The sequence below is a fragment of the Scyliorhinus torazame genome, chromosome 11 (genome assembly GCF_047496885.1).
Source record: "Scyliorhinus torazame isolate Kashiwa2021f chromosome 11, sScyTor2.1, whole genome shotgun sequence".
Taxonomy (NCBI): Eukaryota; Metazoa; Chordata; class Chondrichthyes; order Carcharhiniformes; family Scyliorhinidae; genus Scyliorhinus; species Scyliorhinus torazame.
The window spans coordinates 171,130,624-171,153,902 of NC_092717.1; the positions used below are offsets into that span (position 1 = coordinate 171,130,624).

The 23,279-nt window shown below is 49.4% G+C and overlaps 1 protein-coding gene across 6 annotated transcripts in view; it reads right to left on the reverse strand.

Moving 5' to 3' along the window:
• runx1t1 (RUNX1 partner transcriptional co-repressor 1) overlaps nt 1-23,279 on the reverse strand; it is a 125,587-nt gene that overhangs the window by 67,721 nt on the left and 34,587 nt on the right. For all 6 annotated transcript variants that reach the window (XM_072468005.1, XM_072468001.1, XM_072468003.1 and 3 more), the window contains exon 3: nt 22,360-22,601. In XM_072468005.1, the coding sequence (XP_072324106.1) occupies nt 22,360-22,601 (242 nt within the window). The remainder of the gene's footprint in view (nt 1-22,359; nt 22,602-23,279) is intronic.

Here is a 23,279-nt window from a genome sequence, read left to right on the forward strand (position 1 = left end):
ACCCACCACGGGTTCTTTGCATCTTTCTCACAATATAGGGCGGCACGGTGGCGTGGTGGTTAGCACTGTTGCCTCACGACGCCAAGGACCCGGCTTCGATCCCGGCCCCGGATGGCTGACCGTTTGGAGTTTGCACATTCACCCCCACAACTCAAAAGACGCGCAGGCTAGGTGGGTTGGCCACACTAAATTGCCCCTTAATTGGAAAAAAAAAATTGGGTACCCTAAATTTATTTACAAAGATTCCCCACAATATGCTTTTCTACCCATCTAGGTATTGTTGACAAATTTGGCTGCAGTAAGCTCAGTCCCTTTATCCACGTCACATGGGCCCCAGAACTGACGCCAGTGGGAACCCGCTAGTTACACTCTGCCAACCTGAAAATGACCCATTTACCCTGATTCTCTGTTCAATCCTTTATCTACGCTCAGATATCACTTCCAGCACAGTTGTGGGGAACATTATTCAATGCATTCTGGAAATTAAAACAAATTTCACCCACTGGTTCCTTTTTATCCACCCTGCTTGTTACATCATCAAAGAATGCTAATAAATGTGTCAAACATGATTTCCCTTTCATAAAACCATGCTGACTCTGCTTGTTTGCATCATGATTCTAAATGTTCTGCTCCCACTTTCTCAATCATGGATTCCACCATTTTCCCAATGTTAGACTAACTGGCCTATGGTTTCTCGCTTTATCTCTCTCCTTTCTTGAACAGTTGTGCTACATTTGCCGTTTTCCAATCTGTTTAAACTTTCCAGGAACTAGAGAATTTTGGAAGATTATAAGCAATGCTTCCACTACCTCTGCTACTTAAAGAACCTCAGATGCAAACCCCAGGGACCTTTAGTACCAGCAATTTACTTAGTACATTTTCCTCTAGTGATAGTAGTTGTTCTGAATTCATCCCCCCTTTTTGCCTCATATTCTAATTTCTCCCTCATATTTTTGGTCATCCTTTTTTTGCGTTCTAAAATTTTCCCAAATTCCTGACCTACCACTCGACTTCACAGTATTGTACACCTTTTCTTTCAATTTGATACCTTCCTTGACATCCTTGTTCAGCCATGGATAACATACCCGTCTCAAGACTTTCTTTCTCAGTGGAATATATCTTAGCTGAGTTTTGAAATATCTCTTTAAATGTCTGCCACAGCTTATGTAATCTTTTAATTTATTTTGCCAGCCTACTGTAGCCAACTTTGTTTTCATACATTTGTATTTGCCTTTATTTAATTTTAAAACACTAATTTCAGGCCCACATTTCTCAACCTCAAAGTGAATGAGAAATTCTATCATGTTATGATCACTTTTGCTAAGCGGATCCTTTACCATGAGATTATTAATTAATCCTATTAGCAGGTCTACTAACTGGTGCCCTGGTTGGTTCCAGAATGCATTATTCTAAAAAAACGGTCCCAAATACAACCCGTGAAGCCAACCTCAAGGCTATCTTTTATTAATATGATCCATCCGATTTATGAATATTAAAATTTCCCATGATTATTGCAGGTCCATTCTTACAAACACCCAGGGCGAGATTCTCCACTCCCGCGCCGGTTGGGAGAATCGCCTGGGCCGCCAAAATTTCCCGGGACGCCGGTCCGACGCCCTCCCGCGATTCTCCCAAGCGGTGGGAATGGCCCAGTCGATTCCGCGGGCCACAGGCCGGAGAATCGCCGGAGACACCCAAAATGGCGATTCTCCGCACCCCCGCTATTCTCAGGCCCGGATGGGCCGAGCGGCCAGGCCAAAACGGTGGGTTCCCCCCGGCGCTGTCCACACCTGGTCGCTGCCGTCGGGGACAGCGCGCGAACGCTGGGGGGGGGGGGGCCTGCGGGTGGGCGAGGGGGGGATCCTGCACCGGGGGGGTCCTCAAATGTGGGGTGGTCCGCGATCGGTGCCCACCGATCGTCCGTCCTCTCTGAAGGAGGAACTCCTTCCTTCCGCGGCCCCGCAAGATCCGTCCGCCATCTTCTTGCAGGGCGGACCTAGAGAGGACGGCAACCACGTATGCGCGGATGACGCCAGTTATGCGGCGCCGGCCGCGTCATCTATGTGGCGCCGCCTTTACGCGGGCGACAAGGCCTGGCGCGTGTAGATGACGCGGCCCCGATCCTAGCCCATTGTCAGGGCCTGAATCGGTCGGGATCGGGGCCGTTACGCGCCGTCGTGAACCTCGACGGCGTTCACGACGACGCGGCCACTTCGGCGCGGGAGTGGAGAATCCCGCCCCCAATGTTTCTTTGATGTCGACTCTGCTACTGTTAGATGGTTTATAAACTAATCAAACCAGTGACTTATTTTTTTAAATAATAATCTTTATTGTCACAGGTAGGCTTACATTAACCATGCAATGAAGTTACTGTGAAAAAACCCTAGTCGCCACATTCCGGTGCCTGTTCGGGTACACAGAGGGAGAATTCAGAATGTCCAAATTACCTAATAGCACGTCTTTCGGGACTCGTGGGAGGAAACCGGAGCCCCCGGAGGAAACCCACACAGACACAGGGAGAACGTGCAGACTCCGCACAGACAGTGACCCAAGCAGGAATCGAACCTGGGACCCTGGAGCTGTGAAGCAACAGTGCTAACCACTGTGCTACCGTGCCATTTGCTCCTGCTATTTCTCATCTCCACCCAGACGGATTCTTCTTCATCCAAACTGGAAACTACAAGTCCATCAAAACATGTGGGGAAAATAAACCTGGATACTGATACACCCCTGGGCTGCTGGTGGCGTGCCCTTCTGAATTGTTGACTGGGTGCAAAATTCTGAAGTCTTTAGGCTGGCAACATTCTCTCTCCCTTCCCCCTCACCCCCCTACCCCCAGAGGGGGTACAAATGAGAGGGGCGATATTGTTGGAGAGGACAGTGTGAAACAGATTGGTAAGCTCGAGGAAATACTTGTTAGGAAGGAAGATGTGTTGGGCATTTTGAAAAACTTGAGGATAGACAAGTCCCCCGGGCCTGACGGGATATATCCAAGGATTCTATGGGAAGCAAGAGATGAAATTGCAGAGCCGTTGGCAATGATCTTTTCGTCCTCACTGTCAACAGGGGTGGTACCAGGGGATTGGAGAGTGGCGAATGTCGTGCCCCTGTTCAAAAAAGGGACTAAGGATAACCCTGGGAATTACAGGCCAGTTAGTCTTACTTCGGTGGTAGGCAAAGTAATGGAAAGGGTACTGAAGGATAGGATTTCTGAGCATCTGGAAAGACACTGCTTGATTAGGGATAGTCAGCACGGATTTGTGAGGGGTAGGTCTTGCCTTACAAATCTTATTGAATTCTTTGAGGAGGTGACCAAGCATGTGGATGAAGGTAAAGCAGTGGATGTAGTGTACATGGATTTTAGTAAGGCATTTGATAAGGTTCCCCATGGTAGGCTTATGCAGAAAGTAAGGAGGCATGGGATAGTGGGAAATTTGGCCAGTTGGATAACGAACTGGCTAACCGATAGAAGTCAGAGAGTGGTGGTGGATGGCAAATATTCAGCCTGGTTCCCAGTTACCAGTGGCGTACCGCAGGGATCAGTTCTGGGTCCTCTGCTGTTTGTGATTTTCATTAATGACTTGGATGAGGGAGTTGAAGGGTGGGTCAGTAAATTTGCAGATGATACGAAGATTGGTGGAGTTGTGGATAGTAAGGAGGGCTGTTGTCGGCTGCAAAGAGACATAGATAGGATGCAGAGCTGGGCTGAGAAGTGGCAGATGGAGTTTAACCCTGAAAAGTGTGAGGTTGTCCATTTTGGAAGGACAAATATGAATGCGGAATACAGGGTTAACGGTAGAGTTCTTGGCAATGTGGAGGAGCAGAGAGATCTTGGGGTCTATGTTCATACATCTTTGAAAGTTGCCACTCAAGTGGATAGAGCTGTGAAGAAGGCCTATGGTGTGCTCGCGTTCATTAACAGAGGGATTGAATTTAAGAGCCGTGAGGTGATGATGCAGCTGTACAAAACTTTGGTAAGGCCACATTTGGAGTACTGTGTACAGTTCTGGTCGCCTCATTTTAGGAAGGATGTGGAAGCTTTGGAAAAGGTGCAAAGAAGATTTACCAGGATGTTGCCTGGAATGGAGAGTAGGTCTTACGAGGAAAGGTTGAGGGTGCTAGGCCTTTTCTCATTAGAACGGAGAAGGATGAGGGGCGACTTGATAGAGGTTTATAAGAGGATCAGGGGAATAGATAGAGTAGACAGTCAGAGACTTTTTCCCCGGGTGGAACAAACCATTACAAGGGGACATAAATTTAAGGTGAAAGGTGGAAGATATAGGAGGGATATCAGAGGTAGGTTCTTTACCCAGAGAGTAGTGGGGGCATGGAATGCACTGCCTGTGGAAGTAGTTGAGTCGGAAACATTAGGGACCTTCAAGCAGCTATTGGATAGGTACATGGATTACGGTTAAATGATATAGTGTAGATTTATTTGTTCTCAAGGGCAGCACGGTAGCATTGTGGATAGCACAATTGCTTCACAGCTCCAGGGTCCCAGGTTCGATTCCGGCTTGGGTCACTGACTGTGCGGAGTCTGCACGTCCTCCCCGTGTCTGCGTGGGTTTCCTCCGGGTGCTCCGGTTTCCTCCCACAATCCAAAGATGTGCAGGTTAGGTGAATTGGCCAATGATAAATTGCCCTTAATGTCCAAATTGCCCTTGGTGTTGGGTGAAGGTGTTGAGTTTGGGTAGGGTGCTCTTTCCAAGAGCCGGTGCAGACTCAAAGGGCCGAATGGCCTCCTTCTGCACTGTAAATTCAATGATAATCTATGATTAATCTAGGACAAAGGTTCGGCACAACATCGTGGGCCGAAGGGCCTGTTCTGTGCTGTATTTTCTATGTTCTATGTACCCAGGACAAAGATTTAAGAACTGCCCAATTCCCAGAAACTCTTCAGGACCTTTCCCACAGATTATATAAAAAGTGTCAAATGGAAACTAAAGGGGGAGTTTGTGAATAAGTGCTCCATACGCATACCCAGCTAGGAACTTTGGGGAGTGCCCTAGTGGGGGAAGGCGTGAAATTGTGAGCTTTCACTTTTTTCCCTCTTCACCATATCCATATATTAGTGGGCCACTAATGGCCATAAATATAGCTTTCAAGGAATACTCAAGTTAAGGGGGAGGTATTTCCCACCATGTCAGGAGAATTGCGGGAGAGTCCCTCAACAGGGTTTGCTTCAGGCTAATGAGATCTCGCGATCTGGATCGCGCCCTCGCTGGGCAAGATTCAGATTAAAATATTTAAATGAGCCATTCATTCATTTAAATATGTTGCCGCACAATTCTCCCGAGGCCTGGGAACTAACGGCTGCAAGACCTCGCCAGGCACAGTTCAGCACTGGTCCACGCAAATGTGGATCAGGCGTAGCAGCATCGGGGGGGGGTCTCCCAGGCCATCAGAGGTGATCGGTTTCTGGGCAGGGTGGTACCCTGGCACTCCTGCTGCCACCCAGGCACCTTCGCACTGCCACCCAGGCATGTCCAGGGGTGGGGGCGGGTGGCACTGAACTGTCACTTTGAGATTGGGGTGCCCTTTAAAAGCGGTGCCCGGATCTCTGTAAAGCCGGAGTGTATAGGCTTCGCCCTCTTCAGTGCTGGTGCAAATCACTCCCCGCTCCCCAAAAAAATCCTAAAGTGTGGGAAGATCACGATGCGGCTGGTACTGCAACAGCCTGCGCAATTTGCACCGATTTTCTCACCCAAAATGACACTTTAGTTAAACTCTCATACAAATATCTAAAATTAAACAAAACCAGTTGCTACTTTTATAGATTTTTTTGTGATTAAAGATACATAACATCACCTCCAAATCCCAGTAAATTATAAATTAACTATTCAAATTAATTTCACTTCATGGGCTGGATTATATGGAGGAGGCAGAGTGCTCGAGTGCTCGCCACCAGCCCCCCAACTGAAAAGATTGACTTCAGTAACATGCTGGGCTGGGCTAAACAGGCTGGGGATCAGGGTTCAGCCCCTCAGTGGACAGCAAGTCCCACCCTCTGTCAACTTAATTGTAACAGTCGCCGTCGAGCAGAGTTCAGTTGTGGGCATTGCAGAGTCCTTGAGAAGTAGATTATGGCAACTGGAGACAGGCAAGTCCCAAGATTTTATGGGCGGATCGGTGGCAAGGTGTTTAGCACTGCTGCCTCACAGCTCCAGAGCCCAAAGATCAATTCCGGCCTTGGGTCACTGTCTGTGCAGAGTCTGTACTCTCTCCCCATGTCTGCGTGAGTTTCCTCCGGGTGCTCCGGTTTCCTCCCACAGTCCAAAGGCGTGCAGATGGGGTGGATTGGCCATGCTAAATTGGCCCTTATTTTCCAAAAGGTGGGGTGCTTGGGATAGGGTGGTGGCGTAGGGTGTTCTTTCCAAGGGCCGGTGCAGACCCGATGGGCCGAATGGCCTCCATCTGTACTGTAAATGCTATAATTTTATGATTGAAGAACCTAGGGAGGTGGGGGAGAAAGGGATGGCAGGCTGGGTTTGGAGGGCGGGCAGGGAGGAACGAAGCGGAAGTGACATTTGCAGATTTCTGGGGGGGGGGGGGGTTGAGGATTGGCAACTTCAGGGGTTCAGTAGACCTAATGGCATGCGCCCTTGTGGGTAACTTACCCACACCTTTTGGGAAACAGGTCAGTGGGTGGGTGCAAGGAGATGGGCTGGGCACCCGACATATTTTATGTTCCCTCTGCCAAAAACACACACGGCAGAGGGCTCTGAAATCCAGCCCTAAATCTCAAATAAGTGGGTGCAGCAGCAAAAGAAATTTCCGCTCTGAAAATTCCTCCCCCCTGCCCCTTGATGGATAATGGCCATCAAGGGTGTAAAAATACTTCTCACTGCAATGAATTCAGTAAGAAGTTTTGTCCAACAGGTTTCTTTGGAATCACTAGCTTTCTCACCTGATGAAGGAGCTGCGCTCCGAAAGCTAGTGATTCCAAAGAAACCTGTTGGACTTTCACCTGGTGTTGCAAGACTTCTTACTGTGCCCACCCCAGTCCACCGTCAGCATCTCCACATCATAGAACATAACAGCCCAGTACAGGCCTTTCGGCCCTCGATGTTGCGCCGACCTGTGAAACCACTCTAAAGCCCATCTACACTATTCCCTTATCGTCCATATGTCTATCAAATGACCATTTTAATGCCGTTAGTGTTGGCGAGTCCACTACTGTTGCAGGCAGGGCATTCCACGCCCTTACTACTCTCTGAGTAAAGAACCTACCTCTGACATCTGTCCTATATCAATCTCCCCTCAATTTAAAGCTATATCCCCTCATGCGAGACATCACCATCCGAGGAAAAAGGCTCTCACTGTCCACCCTATCCAATACTCTGATCATCGTGTATGCCTCAATTAAGTCACCTCTTAACCTTCTTCTCTCTAACAAAAACAGCCTCAAGTCCCTCAGCCTTTCCTTATAAGATCTTCCCTCCATACCAGGCAACATTCTGGTAAATCTCCTCTGCACCCTTTCCAATGCTTCCACATCCTTCCTATAATGCGGCGACCAGAATTGCACGCAATATTCCAAATGCGGATGCACCAGAGTTTTGTACAGCTGCAACATGACCTCATGGCTCCGAAACTCAATCCCTCTACCAATAAAAGCTAACACACCGTACGCCTTCTTAACAACCCTCTCAACCTGGGTGGCAACTTGCAGCGATCTATGTACATGGACACCGAGATCTCTCTGCTCATCCACACTGCCAAGAATCTTACCATTAGCCCAGTACTCGGTCTTCCTGTTATTCCTTCCAAAATGAGTCACCTCACACTTTTCTGCATTAAACTCCATTTGCCACCTCTCAGCCCAGCTCTGCAGCTTATCTATGTCCCTCTATAACTTGTAACATCCTTCTGCACTCTCCACAACTCCACCGACTTTAATGTCATCTGCAAATTTACTCACCCATCCTTCTACGCCCTCCTCCAAGTCATTTATGAAAATGACAAACAGCAGTGGCCCCAAAATAGATCCTTGTGGCACACCACTAGTAACTGGACTCCAGTCTGAACATTTCCCATCAACCACCACCCTTTGTCTTCTTCCAGCTAGCCAATTTCTGATCCAAACTGCTAAATCACCCTGAATCCCATGCCTCCATATTTTCTGCAGTAGCCTACCGTGGGGAACCTTATCAAACGCTTTACTGAAATCCATATACACCACATCAACTGCTTTACCCTCATCCACCTGTTTGGTCACCTTCTCAAAGAACTCAATAAGGTTTGTGAGGCACGGCCTACCCTTCACAAAACCGTGTTGACTATCTCTAATCAAATTATTCCTTTCCAGATGATTATACATCCTATCTCTTATAAACCTTTCCAAGATTTTGCCCACAACAGAAGTAAGGCTCACTGGTCTATAGTTACCGGGGTTGTCTCTACTCCCCTTCTTGAACAAGGGGACAACATTTGCTATCCTCCAGTCTTCTGGCACTATTCCTGTAGACAAAGATGACTTAAAGATCAAAGCCAAAGGTTCAGCAATTCCCTAGCTCCCAGAGAATCCTAGGATGAATCCCATCCGGCCCAGGGGACTTATCTATTTTCACACTTTCCAGAATTGCTAACACCTCCTCCTTATGAACCTCAAGCCCTTTTAGTCTAGTAGCCTGAATCTCAGTATTCTCCTCGACAACATTGTCATTTTCCTGTGTGAAAACTGACGAAAAATATTCATTTAGCACCTCTCCTATCTCCTCGGACTCCAAGCACAACTTCCCGCTACTGTCCTTGACTGGCCCTACTCTTACCCGAGTCATTCGTTTATTCCTGACATATCTATAGAAAGCTTTAGGGTTATCCTTGATCCTACCTGCCAAAGACTTCTCATGTCCCCTCCTGGCTCTTCTTAGCACTCTCTTTAGGTCCTTCCTAGCTAACTTGTAACTCTCGAGTGCCCTAACTGAACCTTCAGGTCTCATCTTTACATAAGCCTCCTTCTTCCTCGTGACAAGTGTTTCGACTGCTTTAGTAAACCACGGTTCCCTCACTCGACCACTTCCTCCCTGCCAGACAGGTACATAGTTATCAAGGGCACGCAGTAGCTTTTCCTTGAACAAGCTCCACATTTCCATTGTGCCCATCCCCTGCAGTTTTCCTCTCCATCCGATGCATCCTAAGTCTTGCCTCATCGCATCATAATTGCCTTTCCCCCAGCTATAACTCTTGCCCTGCGGTATATACCTATCCCTTTCCATCACTAAAGTAAACGCAATGGAATTGTGGTCACTATCAACAAAGTGCTCACCTACCTCCAAATCTAACACTTGGTACTGGGTAATGAACCAGGACAGATCTAATACGGCCTCGCCTCTCGTTGGCCTATCTACATAGTGTCAGGAATTCACATGAGCTTCCACCTCAATAAGCACTTAAGTGCATTGAAAGTTGCTTTTCTTGTTCAAATTTCCCTTGTTACCCATTTCCTGAAGCTACTGATTTATGCATCGGTACTGTTGAAGAAGTGCTCCAGAAACTCAACTGAATTGATTTTTCATTAGGTTGAGAGCCAGAGAAGCAGGAGCCAACTTATTCAAAGCTGTGGACTAACTACAGAATGGTCTAACTGATCACCATGTAGAAACTGCGCACAGAGTTTTAATGTGTGCAACCGAAATGAGGAATCTGACTAAACATTTCCCTTCATCTCAGGAAGACCACCAATTAAAAACACGTCCACTGCCATCTGAGCGGACGTTAACTAATTCAGAACCAGACAGAGTTCAAATCTTCTGGCAGATACGGTTCAGTAACACAGGACCTGGAAATTCTACCCGAGTACATTGGAAGCTTGATGAATTTAACTGCATCCCACAATCTTCTGAATAAGATATTGAACCAGCTAAAAAGCCTTGCAGTCTAATGCCATTAGTTTATTAACTACCTTAACCTAGGAACGACATGTTACAGGAAGGAAACACCATTAATGCAGAATGTTAAGAAGCATCTGGGTGAGCATTGGTCGCCAGGGCATAGTATACTATGGACCAAGTGCTGGTAAATGGAATTAGTATAGATTGGTATTCGATAGTCGGCATAGACACGGTGAGCCAAATGGCCTGTTTCTGGGTTGTATGACTCTATGGGCGTGATTATACAGAAACATTTCTGAGGCCGGGATTGTTCAGCCACACCCGCCCGATGACCGGAAATTCCTGCCCAAGGTGAATGGACCGGTGCATGATCTGCATCCCGTCCTTGGAGCGGCCGAAGAATTCAGCCATAAATAAGTGTCATTTTGGGTGCATTTAGCGGAGTGTTTCTCGACGGCGGAGTTGGCGAGATCAAGACCCATATTCAATGACACTTAAGTGCCGAAAATATGCCCCCACGTGCTTCTCGCCATTATTGGCTGTCCCACCATGTGATACACCTGTCGTGCTGCAGCTTCCCATCACTAATATGGAAGAGCTGCTTTTAAGCGCTTCCTCATCACTCACCCCCAGTCAACACACAAGCATGGCAGTGCACAGACCTGCTCCTCACATTGGGGATGCCGACCTGGTCGGGCTTCTCGATGCTGTGAATGAGAGACGGGGCATCCTATTCTCCCGAGGGTATCGGAGGTCAGCAAACCGCCTTGGAGGCAGTGGCTGTCAGTTCAGGCAGCATGACCAGGTGGGCCGCTGTCCAATGTCGGAACAAGACCAACGACCTCCACCAAGCTATGGAAGTACGGTAGGGTATGTTACCAACTCTCTCCTGGCATCAGTTCCGCCTGCCACCCCTCAAATCCCCAAACATCATCCCTTCCCCACCTCCACAGATAACTGGCTGATACCTCGCATCCTCCCCACATTAGATCTTTGTACTTGTTCCTCAAAATCCCCTGCCAATACCAGCACAATCCCTTCATGTCCAGGTACGGTGACCACACACGCCAGCTGCTATCGACACCCCTCCAACCCATCAGAGAACCTAGTGGAATGGTGCAGCGACAACAACCATTCCCTCAATGCCAGCAAAACTAAAGAGCTGGTCATTGACTTCAGGAAGCAAAGTTCTGTACACACCCCTGTCAGCATCAACGGGGCCGAGGTGGAGATGGTTAGCAGCTTCAAATTCCTAGGGGTACACATCTCCAAATATCTGTCCTGGTCCACCCACGTCGGTCCTACCATCAAGAAAGCACAACAGCACCTGTACTTCCTCAGGAAACTAAGGAAATTTGGCATGTCCACATTGCACCATAGAAAGCATCCTATCTGACTGCATCACAGCCTGGTATGGCAACTGCTCAGCCCAAGACCATCAGAAACTACAGAGAGTCGTGAACACAGCCCAGTCCATCACACAAACCTGCCTCCAATCCATTGACTCCATCTATACGCGCCGCTGCCTGGGGAAAGCGGGCAGCATAATCAAAGACCCCTCCCACCCGGCTTACTCACTCTTCCAACTTCTTCCATCGGGCAGGAGATACAAAAGTCTGAGAACATGCACAAACAAACACAAAAACAGCTTCTTCCCCGCTGTTACCAGACTCCTAAATGACTCTCTTATGGACTGACCGGATTAACATTACACCCCTGTATGCTTCATCCGATGCCAGTGTTATGTAGTTACATTGTGTACCTTGTGTTACCTTATTATGTATTTTCTTTTCTTTTCATGTACTTAATGATCTGTTGAGTTGCTCGCAGAAAAATACTTTTCACTGTACCTCAGTACACGTGACAGCTCACAATGCCCTCTTTTTGTCCCTGCAAGAGAAGATACCCATAATAAGCAGGAAAGGGTCAATACGGGGTGGGGGTGTGACGTCTCAGAGATCAGAGTCCTCACCCACTGAGGAATGGGCCGTGGAGATCGTAGGGCTCTCCAAGGAGAGAGCAGTCACTGACAGCAAGGTTGGTTTGCACCACAGAAGTGAGGATCCACTGCCCCTTCACCCAGATGACCGGTCTCAAGTTCTTGTCAGACAAAACGATCCTTTCCACTCACTGATCACATGTCCATTGTCTCACAGGCTCTCCATCTGATGAGGTCAGGCCATCCGGAGTCGTTCCTCCCCGCCACCCAAGAGACTGCCTCGGAAGAGAGCTCCAAGGAAACCATCATCGAGACATCACAGCTACCAGCCCCACTTTCCACCAACGCTATCACCCTCACTTTCCACATACCTTGGTAGGCAACATTAGTGGACAGGCTTCTGGAGCACAATCTGGTGAGAACCAAATAGATGCTGATGCACATCCGCTAGAGGCAGGATCATCCAAGGGAGACAGCAGTCGGATCCCAGGACTCAGCCCAGTCTGATGCCAAGCCTTTGGACAAGGTTTTCCTGGGGATGATGCAGATGATAGGCCAGAGCCATGACATTCAGGAGGGGATGCTAGGTACATTCCAGCAATAGCATGGCCGATTCAAGGAGTCCTAAAAGCTTCAGTTGCATGAGATGTTGACAAAAATGTGTTACATCAAAGCCAACACTGCTAGGGTGGCGATCTCCATGGAAAAGCTGGAGCATGATGTCCGCGTCTTAGTGCCCAAAGTATGGTTCAGTCTGTGACGACCATGGCCGAGGGCCTCGACATCATGCCCCGGTCGATGAGGGACATGTCTCAGACACAGGTGGATATTGCCGAAGTACTCCATATCATGGCCCAGTCACGGAGGTGCATCGCTAAGGGCGTCAGCACCATGGTGCAAACAATGGGGAGTCACAAGGACTGGCAGAGCCAGATGACTCAGGCCTCCGAAGCTCATTCCAGCTGCCCCTCCATCCCATGGAGTTCCCCAGGGCACCGTCAGGGAGGAGGAAAGCTGGAGGCCAGCTCGGGGCCTTCCACCAAGCAGACAACGGCGGTCTCAGTTCTTTCAAATTACCCCCCCCCCCACCTCCTAATACCAACATATCTCAAGAGAAGTGGGCAGAACGGGGTAACTTGGCACGCTTGTGGCACCAGGAAGTCCACTGGGGCCCTCCGGCTCCAGGCCCTCCAGAGGATGTCAACCAAAGGCTGCAAATGTCATAGGCCTTGGAAAGCAGGAGGCTGCCTTCCCCTCTGATGTGCATCCTGGGGACACAGTTAGACATAGCAGTAGACCATGAAAGATCAAGAATGTTGAGGAGCACGGAGTGGGTACTGGGGTGGGTTGGGGGTCACTATCTGTAGCTAAGGTAATAGAAATGTCATATTCACCATCAAAACATGTAACATCTGATACATGTGAAGCCTCTGTCACGTTAAATCTTCATAGCGGGCCCACCTGTACCCCACCCCCTGTTGGAGTCCCCCCCACTTCCCGATCTCTGAGTGCCCCAGGATATAGCTGACATGCACGCTCCCTGGGTAGCAGACACACACGTGCATGATATGGAGGCGGTGGTTGCACACGAGAGAGCAAGCAGCACAGACCACCGAATAGGTCATGGGGCGGTAGAAGGAGAGATAACTTTCCGGGGTCCAGGCCACAGAAGCAAGACAGAGTGCAGCAGACAAGTACACAGCCGCCAGACAAAAGAATACACTGACAACAGTCCAAAAACGACTCACATCACCCCCCCGCCCCCCCCCGCCCCGACAAACATATACCAAATACAGTACAGAAGGGAAAACAAGGAACACCAGCGACCTGCACAGCACCCATAACGGAAGCAGCAGGTGGCTACTGAACATAAAGTCACCGGTATTCCATGAAAATATCCCGACACAACCTCTGGGCTGTGCAGTCAAGCCGGGCAGCCGCCCCTCCTCCTCTCCTGCAGTGTCGGCATCTGATCTTCCATCACCACCCTTTCCCCGATGACTGGGCCACAGGAACACCGGAGGGTAATCCACAGGCCCAGAACAGAATACACAGTCAACACACTAAACATGTTTAAAAACATCCAGACTGCTCGAGCAAGCCCTCCTGCATCTTCAGCCTGGCAGTAGGCCCATCAAAATCCTCCCCTCGCCGCACCCCAGGTTAAAGAGACCTTCTTTATTCCTTCTCTTCATCCCAAAAGCAGCAAGTAAGCCCAAAGGGACGAGGCAGCAGGCAATTAGAAAGGAAAGCAGCAACAGCAGCCTCCAGGCATTTGCAATTCACCAACAAGAGCAACAAGCAAACCAACTCTCAGCTGCAGCAGCTTCCAGACATTTGCAAGTCACCAGCAGGAGCAAACAACCTGCAACTGGGACGTGCTCTCACAACTAACAATGGCAATTCCTCATTAGCATTGGCGTTCTGCTGTGAAGCCAGAGGTTGGTGACAGTCAAAGGAACAACACTGACTTTCAGCATTGAAGCCACAGCAGGGCTCTGACCTGGAAGTGTTTGGTAGGACAGACAACCTGCAGCTTGTCTCTGTTATGGGTCTCCACAATGCTTAAAGATGGCTTGAAGACCTCACAGACAGACGAGAGAGAAAAAGGGGCACGATTCTCCGGAAAGATTTCAAAGAGTAGTGAGCAGGAACTGCCGCGAGCTCCCCGGCGCTTGGCCCAGCGAGGCCGGCAACGTTATTCAATGTTAATTGATTCACTTCTCGCTGCAAATGAAGGCTCGCCAGCTGATTCACCGGCACCGCGTTCGCCAGCCCCCCGTTAACAAGGTGAAGCAGCACTTGCTCAGCCAACCCCAGCCAGCTCACAACAATGGCACCGAGGAGGCCAGCCCAGGATTCGGGGATGCTGACCTAGGGGGGCTCTTACACGCCATGGGGGCCACGTGGGACATCCTGTTAACCCCCCCCCCCCCCAAGGGACCCGGAGGGTTAACCGTAGGGCAGCCAGTGCTGCCTAGGATGAGGTGGTGGCAACTGTGAGCTCGGGAATGTGACCAGGAGGACTGGCCTCCAGTGCCGAAAAAAGGGGAACGACCTACACCGGGCAGCACAAGTGAGTAGACACAAACTGCATCCCCCATGGGAGCATCCACCTCCCAACTATCCATGCGACTGTCAATCCACCCCCTTCCCCCTCAACTGCCCCTCCCCCAAGCCCTCCTTCACACCCACTCTCCCACCACTGTGAACCACACATGTGGCTAATGATGCCCTCCCTGTGTCTCCTCAGGAAAAGCTCTCCCATAAATCGCCTGGAGGGCCCAGACTGGCTGTGGTGTGCCAGACCCAAGAATCCTCACCACCTTTGGAGGAGCAGGCCATGCGGTGATGGGGGTGGCCGAGGACGGAGCGGTCACCCACGCAGAGACTGGCGGATGACGAAGAGATGAGGAACCACTGGGCCCCACCCAGGGACGTTTCAAACACGAATTGTTATTGCCTTACTGACTGACCCATCCCTCCCACTGACCACATGTCCATTCTCCCGCAGGTCCTCCAGCCGATGGCGCAGGCCAATCCCAGGTGGCCCCCTCTCCAGCCTCCCAGGAGACCACCTCGGAGAAGATACCGTAATAGTTGCGGCACAGCTGTCACCCCCACCCTCCACCCGCGCAGACACACGCACCTCGGTAGAAAATGTTAGTGGACAGGCTTCGGGGGCAAATCTAGTGAACATCGCACTGCTGCTGATGTACATCAGGTGGAGGCAGGAACCCCCCAGGCAAGTCAGCAGTCGGAGGGCTGCTGGATCCCGGGATTCAGCTGGGTCCCAACCCGATGCTGAGCCTGTGGAACAGAGTTAACCAGAGCTGATGGAGACGATAGGGAGCAGCCGGGACATTCAGAGGGAGATGCCAGCGACACTCCAGCAGGTCCATAGCCGATTGGAGGAGTCCCAGAGGCTACTGGCACAGGAGATGTCGCGTGGGACCTAGGCCAACACTGCTCGGGTGGCGACCACAGTGGAGAGCCTGGTGTACGACGCCGATACCATTAGTGAAGGTGTCCAAGGTGTTGCGCAGTCGGTGACGGCCATAGCTGAGGGTCCCGGCAGACTGTCAGCTCTCTGGCGGATGTCACCCAGTACCAGGCTGACCTTGATTTTTTGAAAAATAAATTTAGAGTACCCAATTCATTTTTTCTAATTAAGGGGCAATTTAGCATGGCCAATCCACCTACCCTGCACATCTTGAGGTTGTGGGGCGAAACTCATCAAACCCGGGGAGAATGTGCAAACTCCACATGGACAGTGACCCAGAGCCAGGATCGAACCTGGGACCTCGGCGCCATGAGGCAGCAATGCTAACCACTGTGCCACCATGCTGCCCTCCTGGCCGACCTTGATGAGGTTCTGCGGGACATGACCCACTCTCAGCTGGGCATTGCCAAGGCATTGTAGAGCATGGCCCAATCACGGAGGACCATCACCGAGGGCATCAACACGATGGTGGTGACCCATGGGGAACTGCCAGGGCTGGCAGAGCGAGATTATGCAGGGGCAGCCGGGGCTGGAATCCGTTGCTCCTCTGTCCAATGGTTAACCAAGAGTCCTATGAGCACCAAGGAGGAGGAGGGGAGTGCCAACCTGGACCCGTCACCTGGAGTGGCGACGGTGGCCACCAGCTCCCCCGGGTTCCACCCGCCTGGTGAGGCCACGTTACAGGGACAGGGCGGCACGGCTGTGCATGTGCCGCCAAGTGAGCTGGGGCCGCCCGGCCTCATGAGCCCCCAGAGGACGCCCGCCAGGGGCATCGAAGGCCACGGACAGAGGTATGCAGCTGACTGCCTCCACCTCTGATGTGCATCCCAAGGAGACACCGAGACATTGTGGTAGAGCCAGGAAGGCCAGGCACATCGAGGATCACAGAGGGCACTGGGAGAGGGGGTGAGTGGATGGGAGAGTGGGGAATTGTGTTACATATTAAACACCCTGTGCACAACTATTATGACGCCTCTGTCACTTGTTTCCACAATGCAGGCTGAACTCTGAACCCTTGGCCCATCTCTCCAGGCATCTCCCCCTACCCGTGGCACTCACCCACCCTCCGGCCGTGGACATGTCCCGGGAGCCATGTCCCATCCCTGGGTGTTCGGATGTTGGCTGCTGCGTGTGTGGTATTGCGTCCCATGCAGTGTTCAGGCATCAAGGTGTGGTCGTAATGCTGGGCAATGGCTCCCACTTGCTATGTGGCCCGCCTACCCACGGGAATCAACTTGTGTTGTGTGAAGTGCTCTCTTAACCAGGATTGCCAATTCCCAATTAACAATAGCCTTCAGCCACACGGCCAGAGGACCCGGCAGTCGGTGGGGCTTATGGGTGGTCATTGGTGCAGACGGGCAGGGACAAGGGTTGCCCGCAGAATGAGTACACACGATCCAGGGGTTGGCATGGTGGTGCCGTGAGCAGTTGCCCCCCCAGAGCCTCCCTCCTATGCTGGCCCACCCCTGCAGAGGTTCCCCCACCCACAGCGGGGTCCCCACCCCTGCCCCCACCAAGTACAGGGGCAGCAAGCCCAGCCTCCCCCCGAGCTCTTTGTCTGTGAGCAAAGATAGCTCCTCACCTCCACAGAAGCACTTCTGCCAAGTTCACATTTTTCAAAAGGACTACTAATCGGCGTCAGAACGACCACTTGCTCGGGATGCCACTGAATGACAGGAGGCCGCTGGATATGGGCTGGCTCTCATTAATTGTATGGAAATAGGGCTTAAGTAGTGATAATTGGTTTCTCGCCACACTAATGCGAGATCCCTATTTCGCCTCCGGGAGCTGGCCGGTTGTGTCACACTACCTCTAAGATAGTGATCTCAGGATTGTCAGGATAGTCAGGAGAAAAATCTGGATATATTGGATAAATATGTGGCTGAAGAGATGGTGTGAGGGGGAGTGTTTCAGATTCCTGCGGCACTGGGACCAGTTCTGGGGGAGGTGAAACCAGCACAAACTGGACACATTACACATGGGCAGAACCAGGACTGATGTTCTAGGAAGAGTATTTGCTATACTGTTGGGGATAGTTTTAAACTAATATGGCAGAGGGATGGGAACCTATGCAACGGGTCAGAGGCGAAGGAAATAAGGTCAAAAATCAAAGACAGAAAGGGGAATAAGTGATCGGCAGATAAACCAAAAGCCAGATTCAAACAGGTCTGCAGTGAAAAATATTGGGAGCAGTACTAGTAATGTTAAAAAGACAAGCTTCAAGGCTTTGTGCCTCAACGCGTGGGGCATTCGCAATAAACTGGATGAACTAATCGCACAAATAGACGAGAATGGGTATGATATCGTCGGGATTACGGAGTCATGGCTGCAGGGTGACCAGGGATGGGAACTGAATGTCCAGGGGTATTCAGTATTTGTTCAGGAAAGACAGACAAAAAAGGAAAAAAAGCGGTAGGGGTGCATTGCTGGTTAAGGAGGAAATGAACACAATATGAGGGAGGATATTAGCTCTGACAATGCGGAATCTGTATGGGTAGAGCCGAGAAACAGTAAGGGGCAAAAAACGTTAGTGGATGTCATATATAGACCCCCAAACTGCAGTGATATTTTTGGGAATGGCATTAAACAGAATATAGATTGGGAAAATCAAATTAGCCATAATAGCGGAGAGGAGGAATTCCTGGAGTGTATATGGGATGGTTTCTGGATCAATAACATTGAATCATAAAATTTACAGTGCAGAAGGAGGCCATTCGGCCCATCGAGCCTGCACCAGCCCTTGGAAAGAGCACCCAATTTAAGCCCACACCTCCACCCTATCCCCGTAACCCCATCTAACCTTTTTGGACACTAAGGGTAATTTATCATGGTCAATCCACCTAACCTGCACATCTTTGGACTGTGGGAGGAAACCAGAGCACCTGGAGGAAACCCACGCAGACACGGGGAGAACGTGCAGACTACACACAGACAGTGACCCAAGCCGGGTATTGAACCTGCGACCCTGAAGCGGTGAAGCAACTGTGCTAACCACTGTGCTACCGGACTATTATCTGAATGGCCATAAATTAGGAGAGGGGAACATGCAATGAGATCTGGGTGTCGTTGTACACCAGTCACTGAAGGTAAGCATGTAGGTGCAGTAGGCAGTAAAGAAGGCATATTGTATGCTGGCCTTCATTGTGAGAGGATTAGAGTACAGGAGCAGGGATGTCTTGCTGCAATTATACGGGGCCTTGAGGCCACACCTTGTGTGCAGTTTTGGTCTCCCTATCTGAGGAAGGATGTTCTAGCTATAGAGGGAGTCAGGAAGGTGTAGCAGGCTAATTCCTGGGATGGCAGGACTGACGTACAAGGAGAGATTGAATTGGTTAAGATTGTATTTGCTGGAGTTCAGAAGAATGAGGGGGGATCTCATAGAAACCTATAAAATTCTAACAGGACTGGACAGGGTAGATGCAGGATGGATGTTCCCGATGGTGGGGGTGTCCAGAACCAGGGGCACAGTCTGAGGATATGCGGTAGGCCATTTAGGACAGAAATGAGGAGAATTGTTTTCACCCAGAGAGTGGTGAGCCTGTGATATTCATTACCATAGGGAGTAGTTGAGTCTAAAACATTGTCTGGTTTCAAGAAGCAGTTAGATATAGCACTTGGGGCAAAGGGGATCAAAGGATATGGGGGAAAAGCAGTATCAGGCTATTGAGTTGGATGATCAGCAATGATCATAATGAATGGTGGAGAGCGTTTGAAGGGCTGAACGTCCTCCTCCTGCTCCTATTTTTTTCTATGTTTTCTACTAGACTGCTCTTTCTCCAATGTGCTTCTTTCACCCTTTTTTAAGTATATATCCAATTCAGCCGCCAATGAATTGGTTTCCACCATCTATTCAGGTCGATCATAAGTCACTGCATAAAAACATTCTCCTCATCCCCTCTTTGGTTCTCACCAATTACCTTAAGTCTGTGTCCTTGGCTTCCTGACTACCAAAATAAAAAGTTTCTCTTTATTTACAATGCTGATCGCGAGCTGATGATCTTGTGTGAATGTCAGAAGAGAAATCAGCCTGCCTTCTGATGGCTGTCACAGTCAAATAGCACAACGCTCACTATCAGATGTGAGGAATAGCCAGTGATCCAAAAATAAACACTGGCATGAGTCACTGGGTCCAAAATGCATCTTGACAAATGAACAACTTATTTTATACCCAGTCCAATTGTTATTTTCCAGGTGGGTACAAAACAGTCTGCTAATTCATTATCACCCATTTTGCACCATCTATTTCCGTCCAGCTACTGGGGGAGGAGGTAGATTTAAAAAATCATAATCATCAACAGTGATCGGTTATTCCACATCACTGAAGTTAATAATATTCAAAAACAGACATTGTTGGAGGCCACTGATTTTTAGGGCTGGATTTTAGGACTGAGGCACATAGCTCGGATTGTGAAAGTTTCTGACTCAGAAACACTTTGATTTAAAGGGCTTTCCTCGACCCACTTTTCACTCCATGAAGGCAAGTGTGGGATAAAGTCGGACCCACCAACCCCTTAAGGAGATGGTAGGTGGCCACGGAGCTGGGCCAGTGCAGAGATGGGTAGCCTAGAATACCCACCTCAATTTTCTGGGACTTTGTTCTAGTTGTTTCAGAAGCTGTTAGGCCCTCTATCCCTCACACTCCTGCATCCACCCATACTCCCTCATAAGGCCCCATACTAATTCATGTCCCCCACTCACTCCCATGCCACTTCATAGCCCCAATCACACCTCCATAGCCATTCACCCAGTATTCACCATGGACAGCCATCAGCAGCCATGTGGAGGTGAAAAAATAAAGTTGTAACAATCTAATACATCACATAATCATTTGTGAAATCCTTTTCATTCAAAGCTTTTTAAATCTCCCCAAGTGGTTAATCCATTATAAAAACAAACAAACTTCTATTCAATAGACTCAAAGACTTTTAATCCTTCAATAGCCTCTGTAAAAAATCAATTTGTGAACTCCGAACTCCTTGCTGAAATGAGTGTAGCATTTGAAACCCAGCCAAAATGTCTTAATGACACAAAAGCAATTGGAAAATATCAACAAGAATCTCTAATGTAACTGTTGAACAGGGGGGGACAGGTTTTTTCTCCTAACCTACACCTGATGGCCTGTCGATAAAAGCAGTCAAACAGACTTTTTGAAATTCTCACCGACAGTTCGCGTTTTTTTTAAGGTCAGTAGTTTTTTTTTCTCAAATTTAGTAGCTTTTCTCAAGCTTAAAGATCAGGGGATTTAAAAACTTGAAGTCTGACAATGAAACAGATTTTATTCACCCTTCGAAAACTTCAATTTGTGACTCCCAAACTGCAGGTAAAGACCCTTGGAATAGCCAAAAGGGTATCTGTTAGAACTCAGCACTAAGTTTAAATAACCTGCCATTTCTCGGATTTCTCCGCTGCATGGATCATGTTCTGCCCACCACTTTCAAAAGTCTTCAGGGTCCTGAAGACTCTGGCCAGGATTGTCCGTTTGGGAGACTATGTTCTCCTGCCGGAAGAGAATTGATACAGATATCCGCTCTGGCTGGCAGCGCAAAATCACAAAGCAATTCAGTATCCCTCACCATGCAAATTTATGCAAGGCGAGGAACACGAGGTATTCCCAAGGGAATCCCAATGTCAGGCCGCCATTTTGAGTAGGGAAATCCTACGGCTGGCCATCTCCTCCACACGTCTCCCTCCCCACATCACATATCAGCCACCAAAATCCCTCCTACCCCTGGATTTATGGGATCCCAAAGTATGGGATTGTCACGACCCACGCAACCCCCCCCCCCCCCCCCCCAACCCCCCCCCCCCCACCCAGAGATGCCCTAAATAGGGAGACCCCACAGGGACTCCCTAAATAGAGAGATCCCCAAAATCGGGACGGGGTTTGGTCCTCGGATGGACTTCGGGTGCAACTCCCTGAAGGACTTACCCCCTTGGCCCACTGCGAGCACAACACATCAGGTTCATGTTTGGTGATATCTGTATCCGCCCAGGTATTCCCGGTCCAGAGAATCGCAAAGGCTCGGAGATTCTGCTGCCGGGCCCGCTAAGTGGATGGAAATGTGTCATTCGGACCCAATTTGTATCATCCCGCTGGCGCACGGGCAAGAAACCCGATCCCACCGCCAGCAAGGGAGCTGGAACATAGCAGTCGGTTCAGCGCCTGGCACGAACCTTGATTTCGGCCAGACGCCCGATTCTCTGCCCGATGTGATCCACGTTGCTGGTGTCGCGGGTGATGAATCCAGCCCTCTTGTGAAAATCTGGACAAGAGTCTCTCAGTCAGATCATTACGCTGTCTATAAATAAAACAGCTATGGTTTGGGGTGTGCAGTCTAATGCCACTTGCATCATGAGGTCTGCATTCTCCCCTTCACAGTGCCCATTTGATACTGAGCTGGAGTCTTAAAGCAATTTGTCTATCATACAGGAATGATGCAGAATCACACACAGTTTGATCAAAACATTTGGGGCAGCTTTGCAAGAGTTAGATGCCAGTGAAAATGCAGTAACCAGAGACTTCTTCTGCACAAAGCTCTACATACTATGTGGTGTGTGGCAAAGAGCTTGTGCTCCCTACTTACCACTAACCCAAGCACCAAGGTTCGCACTCTCTCTCCAATTTCTGGTGAAATGTCATTGCCAAATTGTTGCAAGGTCGTTAGAAATCTCTTCAGCTTGCTGAGCTGTCGGGCACCACAGGCTGGTGGTAGCTGCTGATTTGCCAGTGAGGAAGAGGAAGAAGAAGAGGTTCCATTACTGAAGCCATTTGGAGGAGACGGTGCCCCATTCAATGCAGTGGGCGAGTGACTGCTACCATTAGTTACTGTAACAAGAGGAATAAAAAATAAATGTTAGGCCTGTGGCTGTTGAGAACAGACTGCTCCACTCAATACTAACAACAGATACAAAGACCAGGCTTTAAAAGCAATAACCTTGCAAACAATGACAGTGAAGGTTTCTTCCACCATAGGTTAAACAGGTCAGCAACAAATGTGTGCTCTGCAGCATGACTTATTAAGTCGACAGCAAAAAAGTTCTCGAGCAACAATTCTACTTCTTACATGTGCTACCCACAACTGAGTAAGCACAGGCTAAATTCTACTTTGCGTTTACTGGGGAGGACACATTCAGCATGGAAACATCTGAAAATAGCATTGTCAGTCTAAAGTAGAACAGGTGTACAGATCCAATACTAGGCCAAGTACGAAGGTTATATTTATCTAAGCACCTGCCAAAAGAGCTCCAGTGAGACCGTCAGGGTTAAAGCATCACTGGGATTAAAATAAATAAATTTAACCCCCAAACCGCAACATAATTTGATTCAAATGACTTTTAGCTGGTCAGACTAACTTAAGAATATTACATGAGGAGCCCGAGAGAGGCCACTTAACTTAATAGTACAGCACCCTCGAGGCATCTCACATCTTATGCACTCACGACCCACACTCCAATACCAGCAGGTAGTTTCTCTCCACTTTCTCTTCCTCGCCCTTCCCTACAC